General features: G+C 33.4%; 1 protein-coding gene across 2 annotated transcripts in view; it reads left to right on the top strand.

Moving 5' to 3' along the window:
- The window catches only part of KIAA1549L (KIAA1549 like), a 169,192-nt gene that overhangs the window by 140,876 nt on the left and 12,996 nt on the right, over nt 1–15,320 (top strand). The window contains exons 16-19 of one of the 2 annotated variants that reach the window (XM_026705910.2): nt 327–456; nt 8,159–8,509; nt 10,830–10,927; nt 12,200–12,348. In XM_026705910.2, coding sequence (XP_026561695.2) covers nt 327–456; nt 8,159–8,509; nt 10,830–10,927; nt 12,200–12,348 — 728 coding nt within the window. The remainder of the gene's footprint in view (nt 1–326; nt 457–8,158; nt 8,510–10,829; nt 10,928–12,199; nt 12,349–15,320) is intronic. The other variant, XM_087921182.1, reaches the window with a different exon arrangement.

The following is a 15,320-nucleotide window of genomic DNA, read 5'->3' as shown; positions in this document are numbered from 1 at the left end:
CTGATTTAACTTGGGTTAGTATGATTATTACGTTCTATGAATGTAGACATAGATAGTTATGTCAGTTTAAAATTGTAGATTTGTATACATATTCACAAGGCAATATCCAGTTTACACCCAAGTTTCTACCATCAGAAACAGTGTATAATTTGATTCAGAGATTGCTTAGATGATGCTGTACATTTTGAATTGATACATATAGGAGTAAATTATTAAAATATAACTCATTAATAATTGTTCATAAATCAATGTAGGCTAAATATCATAGTGATTTACTAATGTTTTGTCCTGTTTTATTCACATGTAAATATTTCCTTTTTCTATAGGCAACAAACAAAAACCTCAGTTTACCGAAGCAGACAATCTTTGAACAGTCCTAGTCCAGGAGAAACTGAAATGGACCTTCTAGTTACACGTGAAAGACAGAGACGCGGTATTCGCAATAGTGGATATGATGTAAGTGTATGGAGACTGCATTTGTTGAGCATATTACAATGTTAAATTGCTTTAGAAGAATTGTTATAGATCTTAATTATTATAGATTATAAATCTTAGCAAAATGATATATTTACATATTTGCAGCTTTGAGTCTGCAATGGGAATCAATATTTTGCAAAAGGTTTATAAAATCAGCCCCTGAAATCAGGTTGAATGTTATATGTTCATTTTTATGGATTTAAAAAGATTTATGTATTTTTTTCCAAAAAATTAAACTGACCATCATTTAGATAATGTTTCACAGAAAAGTTGTGAACTGTTACTTATACCTTCTGTCAGGATACTTAATGTAAATTTAATCAAAATCTCCCTAGTGAAAAACAGATTTTCGAGAACATAAACACTGAAATTGAGATTGTTTTTGAAAGGAGCTTTAAAATTGCAAGAGAAATAACTGTTGATCGAAAATGTTTTACAGAAGGCAGTGTATACAGATTTGCTGTGCCCAAATTTTGCCCAGAAAAGAGAGCAATATTTGTGCGCAGCATTTTGTTAATATAAAATGATGAAATAATAAAGTTTCTTGCAAATGAATTAGAAAATTTAAACAGCCCGAAAATGAAGTGTGGAACTATATCCTTTTATTTTGCAATGTCACAACATGTAAATAACCTGAATCTTCCCAGTTTCAAGGAAAAGATCAACCAATCTTTAATATATACATAATTCGATAAAAGCATTAAAATTAAATTACATCTTTTGAAGGGAAAGTTTCTTATTTGTACTCATATATCAGGAGCACTGATAAGGAGAGCATGTTAGCCTTCTGATTGAGGAATTCCATGAAACATTTGCTTTGACCGAAGAAGAAAAGGCTCAGTTAAATATGATTGAAAATCTATTTGCAATGTTCAGGTCCTTATAAATCAAAATTTAAGGAAGATTTAAGGGAAACAAATGTTTAGAAAAGGAAAAATTTAGAAAGTTGACTGAAACTCAGAAAACCTGTTGTATTTTTGGAAACCTATTTATATGCAAACATTTTTAAACAGTTTAAGAATACCAGCTTCACATTTAACCCAATATTGTTGAAAAAAGATGCAATATATTGCATTTATTTATTCATGTTTTCGGTACTATACACATAATATCACTGTCTTCATATTTTCTAGTAATAACCTAATTTTCTCCAGACTCTTGGTTATTGAATGTATCAGTGGGATTCTTTCCCCTATTTGATCTGGCTGAATTAAAAGTTTTCCTCACATTGTACCAGAGGTGGTATTCAGCAGGTTCTGACCAGTTCTAGAGAACCAGTAGCATAAATTTTGAGTAGTTTGGAGAACCAGCAAATACTGGAGATTTTACAATATGCTTCCCCTGCCATGCCCATCAAGCCATGCCCACAGAACCGGTAGTAAAAATATTTGAATCTGACCACTGCATTATACTATAAGTAGTGATTCTGGTCAAGGCATTGGAATCCTAGAGCAATACAGGGCTTGATGTTAGACAAGCTACATTATAGAGTTATAGAGTAAATTTCAAGTTCTTACATAATAGTAGTTTAGTGTCCCAGATATTAGTTTTTTCTTATAATAGATATACAGACTAAATGGATGTGACTATACTTTGCTATATAAATAATTTATGTCCGAGTATCTTGATACCAACTTAAGTTGCACTATGTTTTACTTCTTCATTGCATGTTTGACCAAAATTCTTTCAGTTATATTCCTGACTGTTTGATAGTTAGGAGATTTCGGTTGATTTATTATGTAGCATCAAGCTGTTTTTGACCTGTAGTGACCATCTAAATAAATTTTCTTTTTGATGATCTTGTCCTAACCTGGTTTTTCAGGTCTTCTAATGGAGTACTCATTGTCACGATAGTTGAGTCCATCCACCTTGCTGCTGGCCATCCTCTTTCTCTTTCCTTCCACCTTTCCCAGCATTGCAGCATTTTCTAGAGAGATTGGTTTTTATATATGTCCAAAGGAGGATACTTTTAATTTGGTCATTTGTGCCTTGAGTGAGAATTCTGAGTTAATTCGTTTGATAATCCATTGGTTTATTTTCTTGGCTGTTCATAGTATTCTCCAACACCAAAGTTGAAAGGAGTCGTGCTCTTCCTATCCTTCTTTTTTAAAGGATTTTTTGAATCAGTGTTTCTTGAACACGGGACTCTTAGAATCTGTGAAATCAATATGTTAAAAAATAATACAGTATTAAAATCTCATCAAACAATCATGAGGCATGATAGGTGCAGTGAATGCATCATGTTTCCTTTTTAATCGAGTAAATGTTGAAAAATATAACCCATGCAAACAAAAAACTCCTTTGCCATATTCCATAATTTTAAAAGTTGGAAGGATCTTGAGAGAAGAAAAGGTTAAGAAACACTGATCAAAATCATAGAGAAGTTTGAGGGAAAGACAAGAGAAACTGGGAGCAAGTTATTAAACATCAGAATTTTAACTATATTACAGTATCTTTTGTCTTTTGTCACAATCTTTAGTAAGTAAACTGGTATGAAACTATTAAAGATTTATTTTATCAATGAGACAAAAATGTAAAGCCCTGTCAGTATTCAAAATTGCTATTCCATAGTCCTCTGCAATATTAAAATATCACTTTCTTTGCATTGCCTTTTTTGTTTAAATGTACAATGAAATTCCATGTTAATGGATTAATTGGAATACTGTTTATTAAATAGGGAAGCATATTATCATAGTGACTAATGATACTTTCATGATATTAAAATAATGCAAAATATTAAATTGAGTAATGATGTCATTATGTAAAAGCCATAAATTGGCACAATATATATGACTGAGATTACACAAATGATGTAAATTACCAGGGAAATTTGGTCCATCACATGCACGGTCCATTTCATGTGCAAGGACCATTTATTAAGATCCAGTAAATATGCTTTCACTGCTACAGTGATCTAGTGAATATAAAAATAATTAAGCATTTTGTTTAATATAGAATGAAATCTAGGGATTTCTCTCTCTCTCCAGTTTCTAAGGTGATTTGGAATTATGTCATGATCAGATAGATCACAGATTTATTTGGAACTATGTCAAGAAGTCAAACCATGGATCTATTTCGTTGTTACCAGCTTTCACCAGCTAGTGTCTTCAATGAGGGCTGATTTATATTTGGCTTTTGCTTTTTACATTGTGTACATTGATCCTATTTCTCTGATTTCCAGAACCCAAATACAAAAAATAAAAATAGCACTTGCTTATGAGGTAATAAATAATCTTGCTGCCTGTTGAAGTATAGTGATTCGTTGCTATATTTGTCAGGATTCAGAAAACTGAAACATCAACTGTAAAAGGATTGTCTGTGTTTTCACATTATGTGTCACAGAACATAAATCATAATATGAAATGCATTTAGGTTTATAGTGTGCTATACTTCATTGTGCTTCATTGCAGCAGCAACATAAAGGAGCAATCTATGATATGACAATGAGCTAAAGCTGGCTTTGCTACAGGTGAAACTTGAAAAATTAGAATATTGTGCAAAAGTTCATTTATTTCAATAATGCAACTTAAAAGGTGAACCTAATATATGAGATAGACTCATTACAGGCAAAGCAAGATAGTTCAAGGCGTGATGTGTCATCATTGAGATGATTATGGCTTACAGCTCATGAAAACCCCAAATCCACAATCTCAGAAAATTAGAATATTGTAAAAAGGTTCAATATTCTAGGCTCAAAGTGTCCCGCTCTAATCAGCTAATTAAGCCATAACACCTGCAAAGGGTTCCTGAGCCTTTAAATGGTCTCTCAGTCTGGTTCAGTAGGAATCACAATCATGGCAAAGACTGCTGACCTGACAGTTGTGCAGAAAACCATCACTGACATCCTCCATAAGGAGGGAAAGCCTCAAAAGGTAATTGCAAAAGAAGCTGGATGTTCCCAAAGTACTGTATCAAAGCACATTAATAGAAAATTATGTGGAAGGGAAAAGTGTGGAAGAAAAAGGTGCACAAGCAGCAGGGATGATCACAGCCTGGAGAGGATTGTCAGGAAAAGGCCATTCAAAAGTGCTGGGGACTTTCACAAGGAGTGGACTGAGGCTGGAGTCAGTGTATCAAGAGCCACCACACACAGACGGATCCTGGACATGGGCTTCAAATGTCATCAAGCCACTCCTGAACAATAAACAACATCAGAAGTGTCTTACCTGTGCTAAGTGGTCCAAAGACCTCTTTTCTGATGAGAGCAACTTTTGCATCTCATTTGGAAACCAAGGACCCAGAGTCTGGAGGAAGAATGGAGAGGCACATACTGCAAGATGCTTGAAGTCTAGTGTGAAGTTTCCACAGTCTGTGTTGCTTTGGGGAGCCATGTCATCTGCTGATGTTGGTCCACTGTGCTTCATTAAGTCCAGGGTCAATGCAGCCGTCTAACAGGAGATTTTGGAGCACTTCATGCTTCCTTCCGCAGAAAAGCTTTATGGGGATGCTGACTTCATTTTCCAGCAGGACTTGGCACCTGCCCACACTGTCAAAAGCACCAAAACCTAGTTCAATGACTGTAGGATTATTGTGCTTGATTGACCAGCAAACTCGCCTGACCTGAACCCCATAGAGAATCTATGGGGCATTGCCAAAAGAAAGATGAGAGATATGAGACTGAACAATGCAGAAGAGCTGAAGGCCACTATTGAAACCTCCTGGTCTTCCATAACACCCCAGCAGTGCCACAGGCTGATAGCTTCCATGCCACGCCGCATTGAGGCAGTACTTGCTGCAAAAGGGGCCCAAACCAAGTACTGAGTACATATGCATGCTTATACTTTTCTGATATTGTTCTCTGTACAATCCTTGTTTTATTGATTGCATATAATATTCTAATTTTCTGAGATTGTGGATTTGGGGTTTTCATGAGCTGTAAGCCATAATCATCTCAATTATGACAAATCACGGCTTGAACTATCTTGCTTTGCATGTAATGAGTCTATCTCATATATTAGTTTCACCTTTTAAGTTTCATTACTGAAATAAATGAATTTTTGCACAATTTTCTAATTTTTCGAGTTTCACCTGTATAGTTATTCGTACATAGTATTTCCCTGACGGCAGTATCCCCCTGTGTGTGTTTCCTTTACAATTGGGTCATTCTGTATTTTGTTACATTATTGTTATAAAGGCAAATTTAAAATATTATGGAGACTGGTTTGTACCATGTTTCATATCTGTTTCATCTTTCTGTATCTCTCTATTTTCTTTTTACTATAGGATAGGATATAGTGAATGTGGTAGAGAACTAATTCAGAAATAGTGACTAGACCACAATTATTAAATTATCTTCATCACTGGAAGGACACAATTCCACAATTCATTGGTCCCAGCCAATTATTAAAAATCATTACAAGTACAGATCAGATAAGTACTAGATGCTATTTGATAAGCTTAACACAAAACAAATAAATATGGCTTTCACAAGCACCAACATAGAATCAACCTCTTTTCCTTTGCCTCTATGGGCTTTTGAGGCATCTTATGGCTTCAATAACCGTATTTGCTTCTTATGTTATTCTATTTATGCCTACAAAGAAGATCCTACAAAGTAGTCAATGTCATCTATTTATTTAATGAACCACTTTGTCCTTTAAAAAGTGTGGTTTAATTTTTAACTCTTCTAGAATTACTACTTTTGATCTGGTGGGAAGACTATTATCATTAGTGATTTAGGGAGTAATGTGGGCGGGAGCAGGAACTCCAGTTTACACTTAAGTGTATATACCTTGTAAAAACAAAGGGAAAAGTGAAACTAAATAATCTAGTGAGAGTGAGGGCAAGAGGGTTTGTGCAAGTATGTAGGAAATCAGTGCACCTAGGAGAAGAGAATTAGGAGAATTAAATCTAGAAGAAGGCAAAGGCAAACCACTTCTATGTTACTGCCAAGAAATTTGAATGAACATTAAGTTCCAGTTGGTTTCAAGATGATGAGACCCTTCAAGTTGAAAGCACTTGCCTTGTTATTAGATAAGAATATCAGATTTTTTAAATTATTTTATTCAGCTTTTTGTATGTTAACCTTAGTTGATTTGAGCTTTCTTTTTAAAGAGAAAAATTGAATATAAACATGTAATGAAATATAATTTGTGTTGGTAGTTTAAGAGAAAGCTGATTTTAACTGAAAGCTGAAAAATACAGACTTTTTAAATATTCAAGTCTATTCATAAATTTAAATTTGTTGACAGTACTTGTGACTCTCAATGTAGAGAATATTAAGGCATAAAATAGGTATTTTTATCAGATACTTGTAACATTTGTAATCTTTATAATATATAGATTTCTTTTTTTTTTAATAAAAGTTTTATTTTTTTTAAGACAAACATAGACAAACACAACATAAAAACATCAAGCCATCTTCCATATATGTACATACAGTGTGTCGGTTGGTTTACAGATTGTTTTGTGCTTCCACTTCATAGTCTTCACTTACAATTACATTGTATATATTCTTGTATTGTCAATCAAATATTCCTAAATACATTAATATCATTGTTAATCATTTGACCATAGTATTATTCATTCATGTTTTACAAGGTAATCCATATTTTACTTAATTTGTTTTATAGCAGTTCATATTATCATCTCAAATCTATCCTATAATCATTTTGTAGATATAATAAAAATAATACATCTTTATATATTCATTATATTTTAAAAATCTACGTATTTCATTACCATGTTTTATTGTCTAACCATTGATAGAATAGATCCCAAATCTTATAAAATTGTTTATCTTCTTGTTCTCTGATTTCAAATGTCAACACATTCCAGTATTTTCTTAATAACTTCCTCTTGTGTTGGTATTTTCTCATTTTTCCAGTCTTTAGCAAATGCGATCCTAGCCGCAATTAATATATTTACAATCAAATATTTCAATTCTTTACTGTATATTTCAGGTAAAATTCCCAATAAAAATATCTCTGGTTTCAAGTCTATATGCTTTGTTGTCATTTTTTCCAACCATGTGTGGATTTTAGTCCAATATTTTTTAGCATCCGCGCATGTTCACCACATATGGTAATATGAGCCAGGTATCTGATGACATTTCCAACATTTTTCAGACTTGTTCTTGAACATTCTTGCTATTCTTGTTGGGGGAAAAGATATAGATTTCTTAAGCAGCCAGAAATTCATTGAAATCAAAGCTAGATAGCTATTCTCTTTTTCGTTCAATACAAAACATTCTTAGTTATTAATATAAAATAGTTAACAGTGGCCTATATTCATCTTTGCCTGATTATAATTTCTCTTAAGTATTTTCTAGAGCAAATAGTGAATAACAGTGTCTATGGCATTTATAAAATTGTAAAAGTGACTTACTAAGACTGGGGCAAAGGTAAAGATCTATTGCCAATATAAGTTCTATGCTTGAATGAAAATATGCACCTGATCCAACCATATCTCTATCACTTCTCTAATTAAAAGATTATAATGAGTGGGAAGAGCAATTAACAATTGAATAGGAAGAATGAAAGCAAGCTTGGGATCTCTTGTACTTGTTGATTTCCTTGCTTCCTAGTGTTTTTCTAACACACAGGACATCTGTTAAATAACAGAGTTCATAAAGGGTTTAAGATGATGAGTGAACATATCTGCTCGTTGTACACATGTATGAACGCCATCATAAAAAATGATTGCAACAATCTCCATTAAACACTTATATTTTATCCAACAGACTGAGCCTGAAATGATAGAAGAAACAAATATTGACCGTGTCAATGAATCTCGAAATTATACCAGAGCCCATCAAGCAAAAGGCCATTCAGAGACTTCAACTCTGAGTTCTCAGCCATCTATTGATGAAGTTAGGCAACAGATGCACATGTTACTAGAGGAAGCCTTTAGTTTGGCTTCAGCAGGTCATGGAGGACAGAACAGGCAACAAGACACTTACAATTCTGCACAGAATTTGCCATATTCTGAAGTTGTGACCAGTGCTCCTGGTACCATGTCTCGGCCTAGAGGTGGAATACAGTGGGTACCAACATATAGACCAGAAGTGTATCAGTACAGTTTACCACGACCTGTAAGTGATCAGTTACATATGATACATAAAGAGCTATTGTGGGCTTGTTTCATATGTTTTCAAGGAAAATCCGTTTCTGTTGGTTGAATATTTATCCATTTCACTACAGAAGCTTCATATTTGCCATACAGTGTTTTACGTGCCTTTTAAGAAACTTGTCTTTAGAATCACATTGTATATTTCGTGTAAGGTTATGTGCGTGATCTTGGAGTTACATGTTAGTGCAAGATGAATTACCAAACTAGACAATTAACCTGGTGTCAGGTAATAGCATAAATGCAGTAGAAGTAAGCAGCATTTTTCATGGTATAGACAATATTGGAAGTTACATGCTTCCTTTCATTGTTCTGGTTCCTCTAACTGAGGCTAGAGTATCAGGAATAGCAATAGCACTTATATACCTCTTCACGGTTGTTTTACAGAGTCAGCATATTGCCCTCAACTTTCTAGGTTCTCATTTTACTGACCTTGGAAGGATTGAAAGCTGACTCAACCTTGTGCTAGTGAAACTTGAACTGCCAAACTACTGGCAGCCCACACTCAGCAGCAGTAGCTTGCAATGCTGCATTTTAAGCACTGCACCACCATGTCTCTATCCTGAGTTAAAGGGAGCAAGAGGGATAGACTGACAGACTCATTCACAAAAACTCTTATGCAGTTTTACTAGTGGCATGGAGTGGGTTCATGAACCAGAAAAAATCCCAGAGACAAAAAAACTTGCATGTTAAATCAACAGTATGAAGATAAGACAGGTACATTTTATGCCTGTAGTATGCTTTGCATTCAAGGACTTGAGATACATATTCTAGCCTATGTTTAATTATGTTCAAAAAATATTGCCTTATGAGTAGAATCATAAAATATTTTAGTTATATATTTGAAACAGTTACACTGTCTTTCTCCTTCAATCAAAAAACAAAAAGAGGTCATCTTGCCATATATTTATGCCAATAATTCCCCTTATGATAATGAAAAATACAAATTATCAAATGTGTGGGATGTGGGATGCAGATGATTAGAATTATTTTTACAAAAGAGACAAGAATAGTAGTACAATCTAGTGTTTTCTTGGTGATTTTGTATGTGTGAAACACTTTTAAGTATCGCTGTATGGCATAAATTCTAAGGCTCATTAATCCTGAATGATTAGCAATCAGGTCATAGTTATGCAATTTTAAATTAGATCTTTTCCTTCTCTGACAAAGGAAGAATGAGAAACACTTCAGTGTGTCTGTTTAAAACTAGGTTGTGAAATTGTAAAATGAACAAAGTTTTGCCAGTTGATTTAAGAAAAAAATTATTGTTCATATTCTAATAGATAATGTTGTGGTTTTATAAAAAGACGTAAATGCTAAGATCTATGATAAAATACGGCACAAAAATATATATGTACATAGAATTACATAATTTCAAGGCCAGGGTATGTAACTAAATGGAACTCAGTCTGTCCAAACCAAAATCCTAGTTACCATAATGATTTATTTTTTTTCAGCAATATAAAGCAGCATTGCTGATGTTGGTTCATTTTATTGGGTTTGTTAAATATATGAGAATCAGCAATCTGTCAGATGACTTGAAATTACTCAATGAGATATCAATATTGTTTACTTCTACATACCATTGATTTAATTTATTCATGTGTTATTTTCAGGTTCCAGTTATTAGGAAACATGATTTTAAATTTGCTTACCCGACATGTGTATTGAAATCAGTTCAACATACATCCATGCAATAATTTGTTCTCATATCAGTGTATGCTTGCAAGCAATGGAAAAATAAATGCTTATTGTGGTCTCTTGTTTCTTCAATTAGAGCTATTCACCAAAAAAGGATATAATATGAATAAATATTAAGAATATTTATGGTGTAAAATTTGGTGTAAAAAAAAAACAGAAGTGCAAAAGAAGTGCATGAATCTTGAGTTGCTAGGATCAATTTAAAACAAATATAACTTACTCATAATGTTTCATGGGTTTTCCCAAAGAAACTTAATTTGAGATTTAACTTTTGACAAATAAGGAGAATGAAAATGGGGGATCCCCAATTTGAACTATAACTAATTTTTATATATGTTAAATGTTCTAATCTTGAAAAAAGATTGACTCTTGGTAAAATTATATGTATGATATTTTAGAAAATTAATGAATGAGAACTTTCGAGTACATTGAAAGGCTTATTTTTTTTAATTATTTGAAGATATTTTTAATTATTAGGCTTTTGAGACCACTTTTAAAGCAATTCTGTAATGGAGAGAAAGACAACCTGGTGTTATTTTAATAATTGAGGTTTTTTTGAGGAAACATCTCTGATTTCTTCCCAGGCATACAGGTTTTCTCCACTCCCTGAAATGGTGATGGGTTCTCCACCTCCTCCTGTGCCTCCCAGAACAGGACCTGTTGCTATAACTTCTCTTAGGAGGTACTACAGAAATTTCTAATTTTCTTAGTAATTAATGCTGAAGCTCAACTACACTGCTGCTAAGCTAGCTCATATTTAATATATGCTTTTGAAATTCAATCAAATGGTAGAATTTCACATATGATTAAATATTTTAAAACTATATATCTATGTTTGGATACAGACTTTTTAGACATGTAAAATATGCAAAATGTATTATCTAGTATTGTCTGAACCATGATTTAAATCCTTGATTACAAAGGTATAATCTCAGAGTAACTGTGCTATAAAATAACTGGATAATTAATAGAACACCCTGGTTTTTTTCTGTAATAAGCAAATACAGTCAAGCACAAGATCAGTGGATAATTTAATAATTTTGAGGGGGATGGCAATCAAGAAAAATTTAGAACATTTTTACTGTAATATTACTGATGTAAATTGGGTAATCATAATAAATGTACACAGGCTTTAACATACTGTTAACATACTTTATATATTTAGTGCACAGTTCTCTGTTCATGTTGATTGTGGATAATGCCTTTTAAATTTTATATTCTCAGATCAAATTAACTTAATAATGCACCTCATGTATGAGTAGCTGTTTGCTGTTGTGTGGTTCAGTCTTACAAAATCACTTGGTCTGATAAACTGCATTTAAAAACAAAACAAAAACACTACTTTGGAATATACTGCAAAGTCACCACACAGTACGAATGATGTATTTTCGCAGTGCATTGGTATAAGAATACAGAAGCAGCTGAGCTGTCCTCATTTGCTGTCAGTGATGTCAGAATAGTTGTGCAAAACTATTAATGAGCACTGGCAGCCAGCCTCATCATTCATTGTCAGAACGAAAATAAGAGTAAGCTTAGCATATATGTAGCAAATATGTAACAAAAAAGGTATGTTATTATTAACATTCATGTTTTTAAGTGTTATAATTATCATTGTTTACATCAATATAGGTGTTTTCTGTTGTTTACTATGTCAAAATGCAGGACAGGATAAAAAATATATAAATTATGACCTAAAGCAAACTTAGTTTGAAGCAGTGGTCAGCAAAGCTGATACAAGTAGCTATTAGTGAAAAATGTCAAAATGATAATATTTTCTGTATCTTCTTTCACAAACTTTTAAAGTAATTCTGCTGTTCTGGATGAAGCAGTTCTGCTTTTTGATAATTTACATCAAAGTACTTAAATGTGCTGTTCCAGAATAAATGGGTTCTAGACTTTGACCAAGGTATATTTGACATTGACATGACTAATGTTTCCAATATGTATTGTACAGGTCAACTTCCGATATTGGCAGCAAGACAAGAGTATCAGAGTCCAGTGGGACTGAACAGATACAGCCACATGATCATGTCCCTTTTGTCCCAGTATCAAAAGCCCCAGTAACTGTGGCTCCATTGGATCAATCAGCTTTGAATTACTCAGGTGAAAAACGCATGCGGTACAAACAGAGACCACATCTAAGTCTGTATGGCATAGAGACAAGTGTATGAGATCTAACAAATATCCTTGTTTAAAACTGTGTTAATGGTTCTCTTGAAGGCTTGAGGAGGAGGATTGATAAAAGGATCCCCACACATACCTTCATTTATCACACAAAGTATATTTCTAACACATAGGAGAGGAATGGAGAGAAAGGACATAGTCTCTCTCTTTGAAGCACCTGGAATTAGCATCTTCCTAAGACAGGACCTTGGAACCGCTATAGGACAGAAAACAGATGGCCATGTATCATAGTATTTTTTTCCCCTTTGCAATGATTACTTTTGAGCTGAATGCATGCATGTAGATTCAAAAGCCAGGCACTTTTTAGAAAAAACTAGGGGAAATTGCTGTTCTCGTCATAGTTTATTGAACCCAATCTGAACTGATGGTAAATGTCATGCGGCTGTTTCATGATGTCTACAGCTTCCAAGCTCTAGGTCCTTGCAAAGTGTTCAAAAGTGAATTTGGTGATGGTATTCCAATTGGTAATTGAGAAGTTTCTGATATGGCAAATCTGTTCAGATTAAGTCCATTTGTCAATAATAAGATGAATATGATGATACATGCAGGCGTATTTGCCACAAGCAGCTTCAGCAGATGATATTACAGTAACACATGAAACTTCCTCATGCTGAGTTAAATCAGTTCACCTGCCTCCAGGTATGATTGGCAGGAGCTCTCCAGGATTTCCGACATCTTTTTTCAAACTGCCTGAGACCCTTTAATTGAAGACAGTAATAGCTGATCCTGAAACATGCAAAGGAAAAGTAGTTATATAATTATTTGCACAAGACTTTGGGAGGGTGAGAAGATTAGTATTCTACCATTGACTTGTACCTCAAGATATTTCTTTGATTCAGTAGAATTATTAACCAACTGATCAAAATAATTCTTAGATTAAAAACAGAGCAAAAGACTGCCGTCTATCAGATACTTTGGATTTATACATCCTAAATGTTTGTATATGCCTGTGTTTGAATGACTTGGGAGTATATCTTGTTTTACATTGTAAAGTTGATCTCCCACTTCATTGGTGTTCCTGATATTACATATTATTGCAGCTCATGAGTTAAGACTTCAGAGGAAAATTATTCTGATTGGTGAATAATTCAGCTAATGAAAAATGTATTGTTTTCAAAGAAAGAATAGTTGTGTCACTAGTTTGTTTAGTGTGCTTACTTGGCTAATAAAGAGATTTAGAAGAAGCAGATTTTTTAAAAAGGATGCTGCTACTAAATATTTATTCTTAACCTGGCCGATACAGCCTGTATGATGAAAGGAAGGTAAGCCAACTAGCTGTTTAATCATGTGCAAAAGATGTGGTGTAGATTTCTTCTTCTTTTTTAACTAAAATGCTGTTTTCCCTATCTCAGTCTCATCGGTAGACAAAAAACAGTAAATTATCCCCAAAATTTTGGAACAATTTTCTTGGAAGTGTTTCTTAAAAGTTCAACTTTGTAAATTAGATAATAGTTTTTAAAATAAAAGCTTGTTCCTAGTCTCAATGACCAATTTAGTGATAAATAAAATCTGAATGGAAAAAGTTTGTGGGGAGAACAGCTAACTTGCTTATTGATTAAACAGTATTACTTGAAGCCACAATTTTTCTTTGGATTTTCCTCCTTTACATTTTGTGGTTTAATACATATTGTGTTCAAATACCATGGATGCCAATCCAAATACAGGTAGTGGCTGTTGTATGTGCTTTCCAAATCATTTTGCCCTAGATCAAGGGTGTCCAATTTTAGCATGGCTGGCTGGGGCATTCTGGGAGTTGAAGTTCATAAGTCGAAAAGTTGCCAGAGTTAGACATCCCTGCCCTGTCTTTTATCTGCTATTGTAACATTTGCCCTTCCCCCTTCCCAAAAGAAATAATAATACTTCTCTTCTGATGGTTTCTCTTTAGATGATGTTAATAGCAGTAAATGTCAGTGGAATGAAATTGCATCTCTAGACGTTAATCTGTTTTTCACAATAAAAAATAATGAACAATGTATTATAAAGTTTATAAAGTACTTAACTAATGAAACATACATTCCTATTCTACTGATTAGATGTGCCATTACTTTAAATTTCTTCAAGTTTTTATTAAAAAGAAAGAATTGATTTTTCTTAATTGTCAATATTTGGAAAAATATTAAGAGAGATGACACTGGCTGAATGAACTGCTGGATTTGACAAATGTTTCCTTTTCTTTTTTTAAATCTGATAACATAAAAATGAGTGGTACTATAATGTTTCCTATATAAGGAATATATTTTTAAAAATCTAACTTAATAGTCTTTGTAAGATCAGCATATAATAATACATCAACAGTTAAATAACTTTTTATTAAACAGATGTGCCCTAAAAAGTACAACATAAATAAAAGCAGCTTAGACCACACTTTTAGGTGTGCTTATATGGAATCAATGACTATAATTATAATTATATGTACAAGCATTATATACTTGTATAGCATTATAGTTATACTAAATATAATTATACTTGGTATAATATAGTGTTATATTTATACGAAGTATACTTTCATGGAAAGCAATGGAACATGCAATGTTCAATGATTGGGATAAATTCTCTGCCTCTACTCTCTGTCTCTCCTTTCTGTCTCTGTCTCTCTTTCTCTCACTGTCTCTCTCTCTCACTGTCTGTCTCCCTCTCCCCCCCTCTCTGTCTCTCTCCATCTTTAAAAAAAGGGCTTGAAAGAAGTTTCACTATATTGCCTTAGGTTATGATCTAGTGGCGCATTGAAGAATTTTACTTAACTTTAGGCATGTAAATAGTCTCCATGGAGCCACTTGGCACAGTTTGCATGTTGTCAAGAGATGCTTAATGCTTGTGTGCTCTTTTACTCATAGGTCTCATTAGCTTTGAAGCCTTTTTTTCTTTATTGAAATAGTCAATCATCAGTGAAA

Source organism: Pseudonaja textilis, chromosome 1 (assembly GCF_049901715.1).
Source record: "Pseudonaja textilis isolate UNSWEBS1 chromosome 1, rPseTex1.2, whole genome shotgun sequence".
Taxonomy (NCBI): domain Eukaryota; kingdom Metazoa; phylum Chordata; class Lepidosauria; order Squamata; family Elapidae; genus Pseudonaja; species Pseudonaja textilis.
The sequence above is the reverse complement of the archived record's forward strand: the minus strand, read 5'-3'. Positions and strand labels throughout refer to the sequence as shown.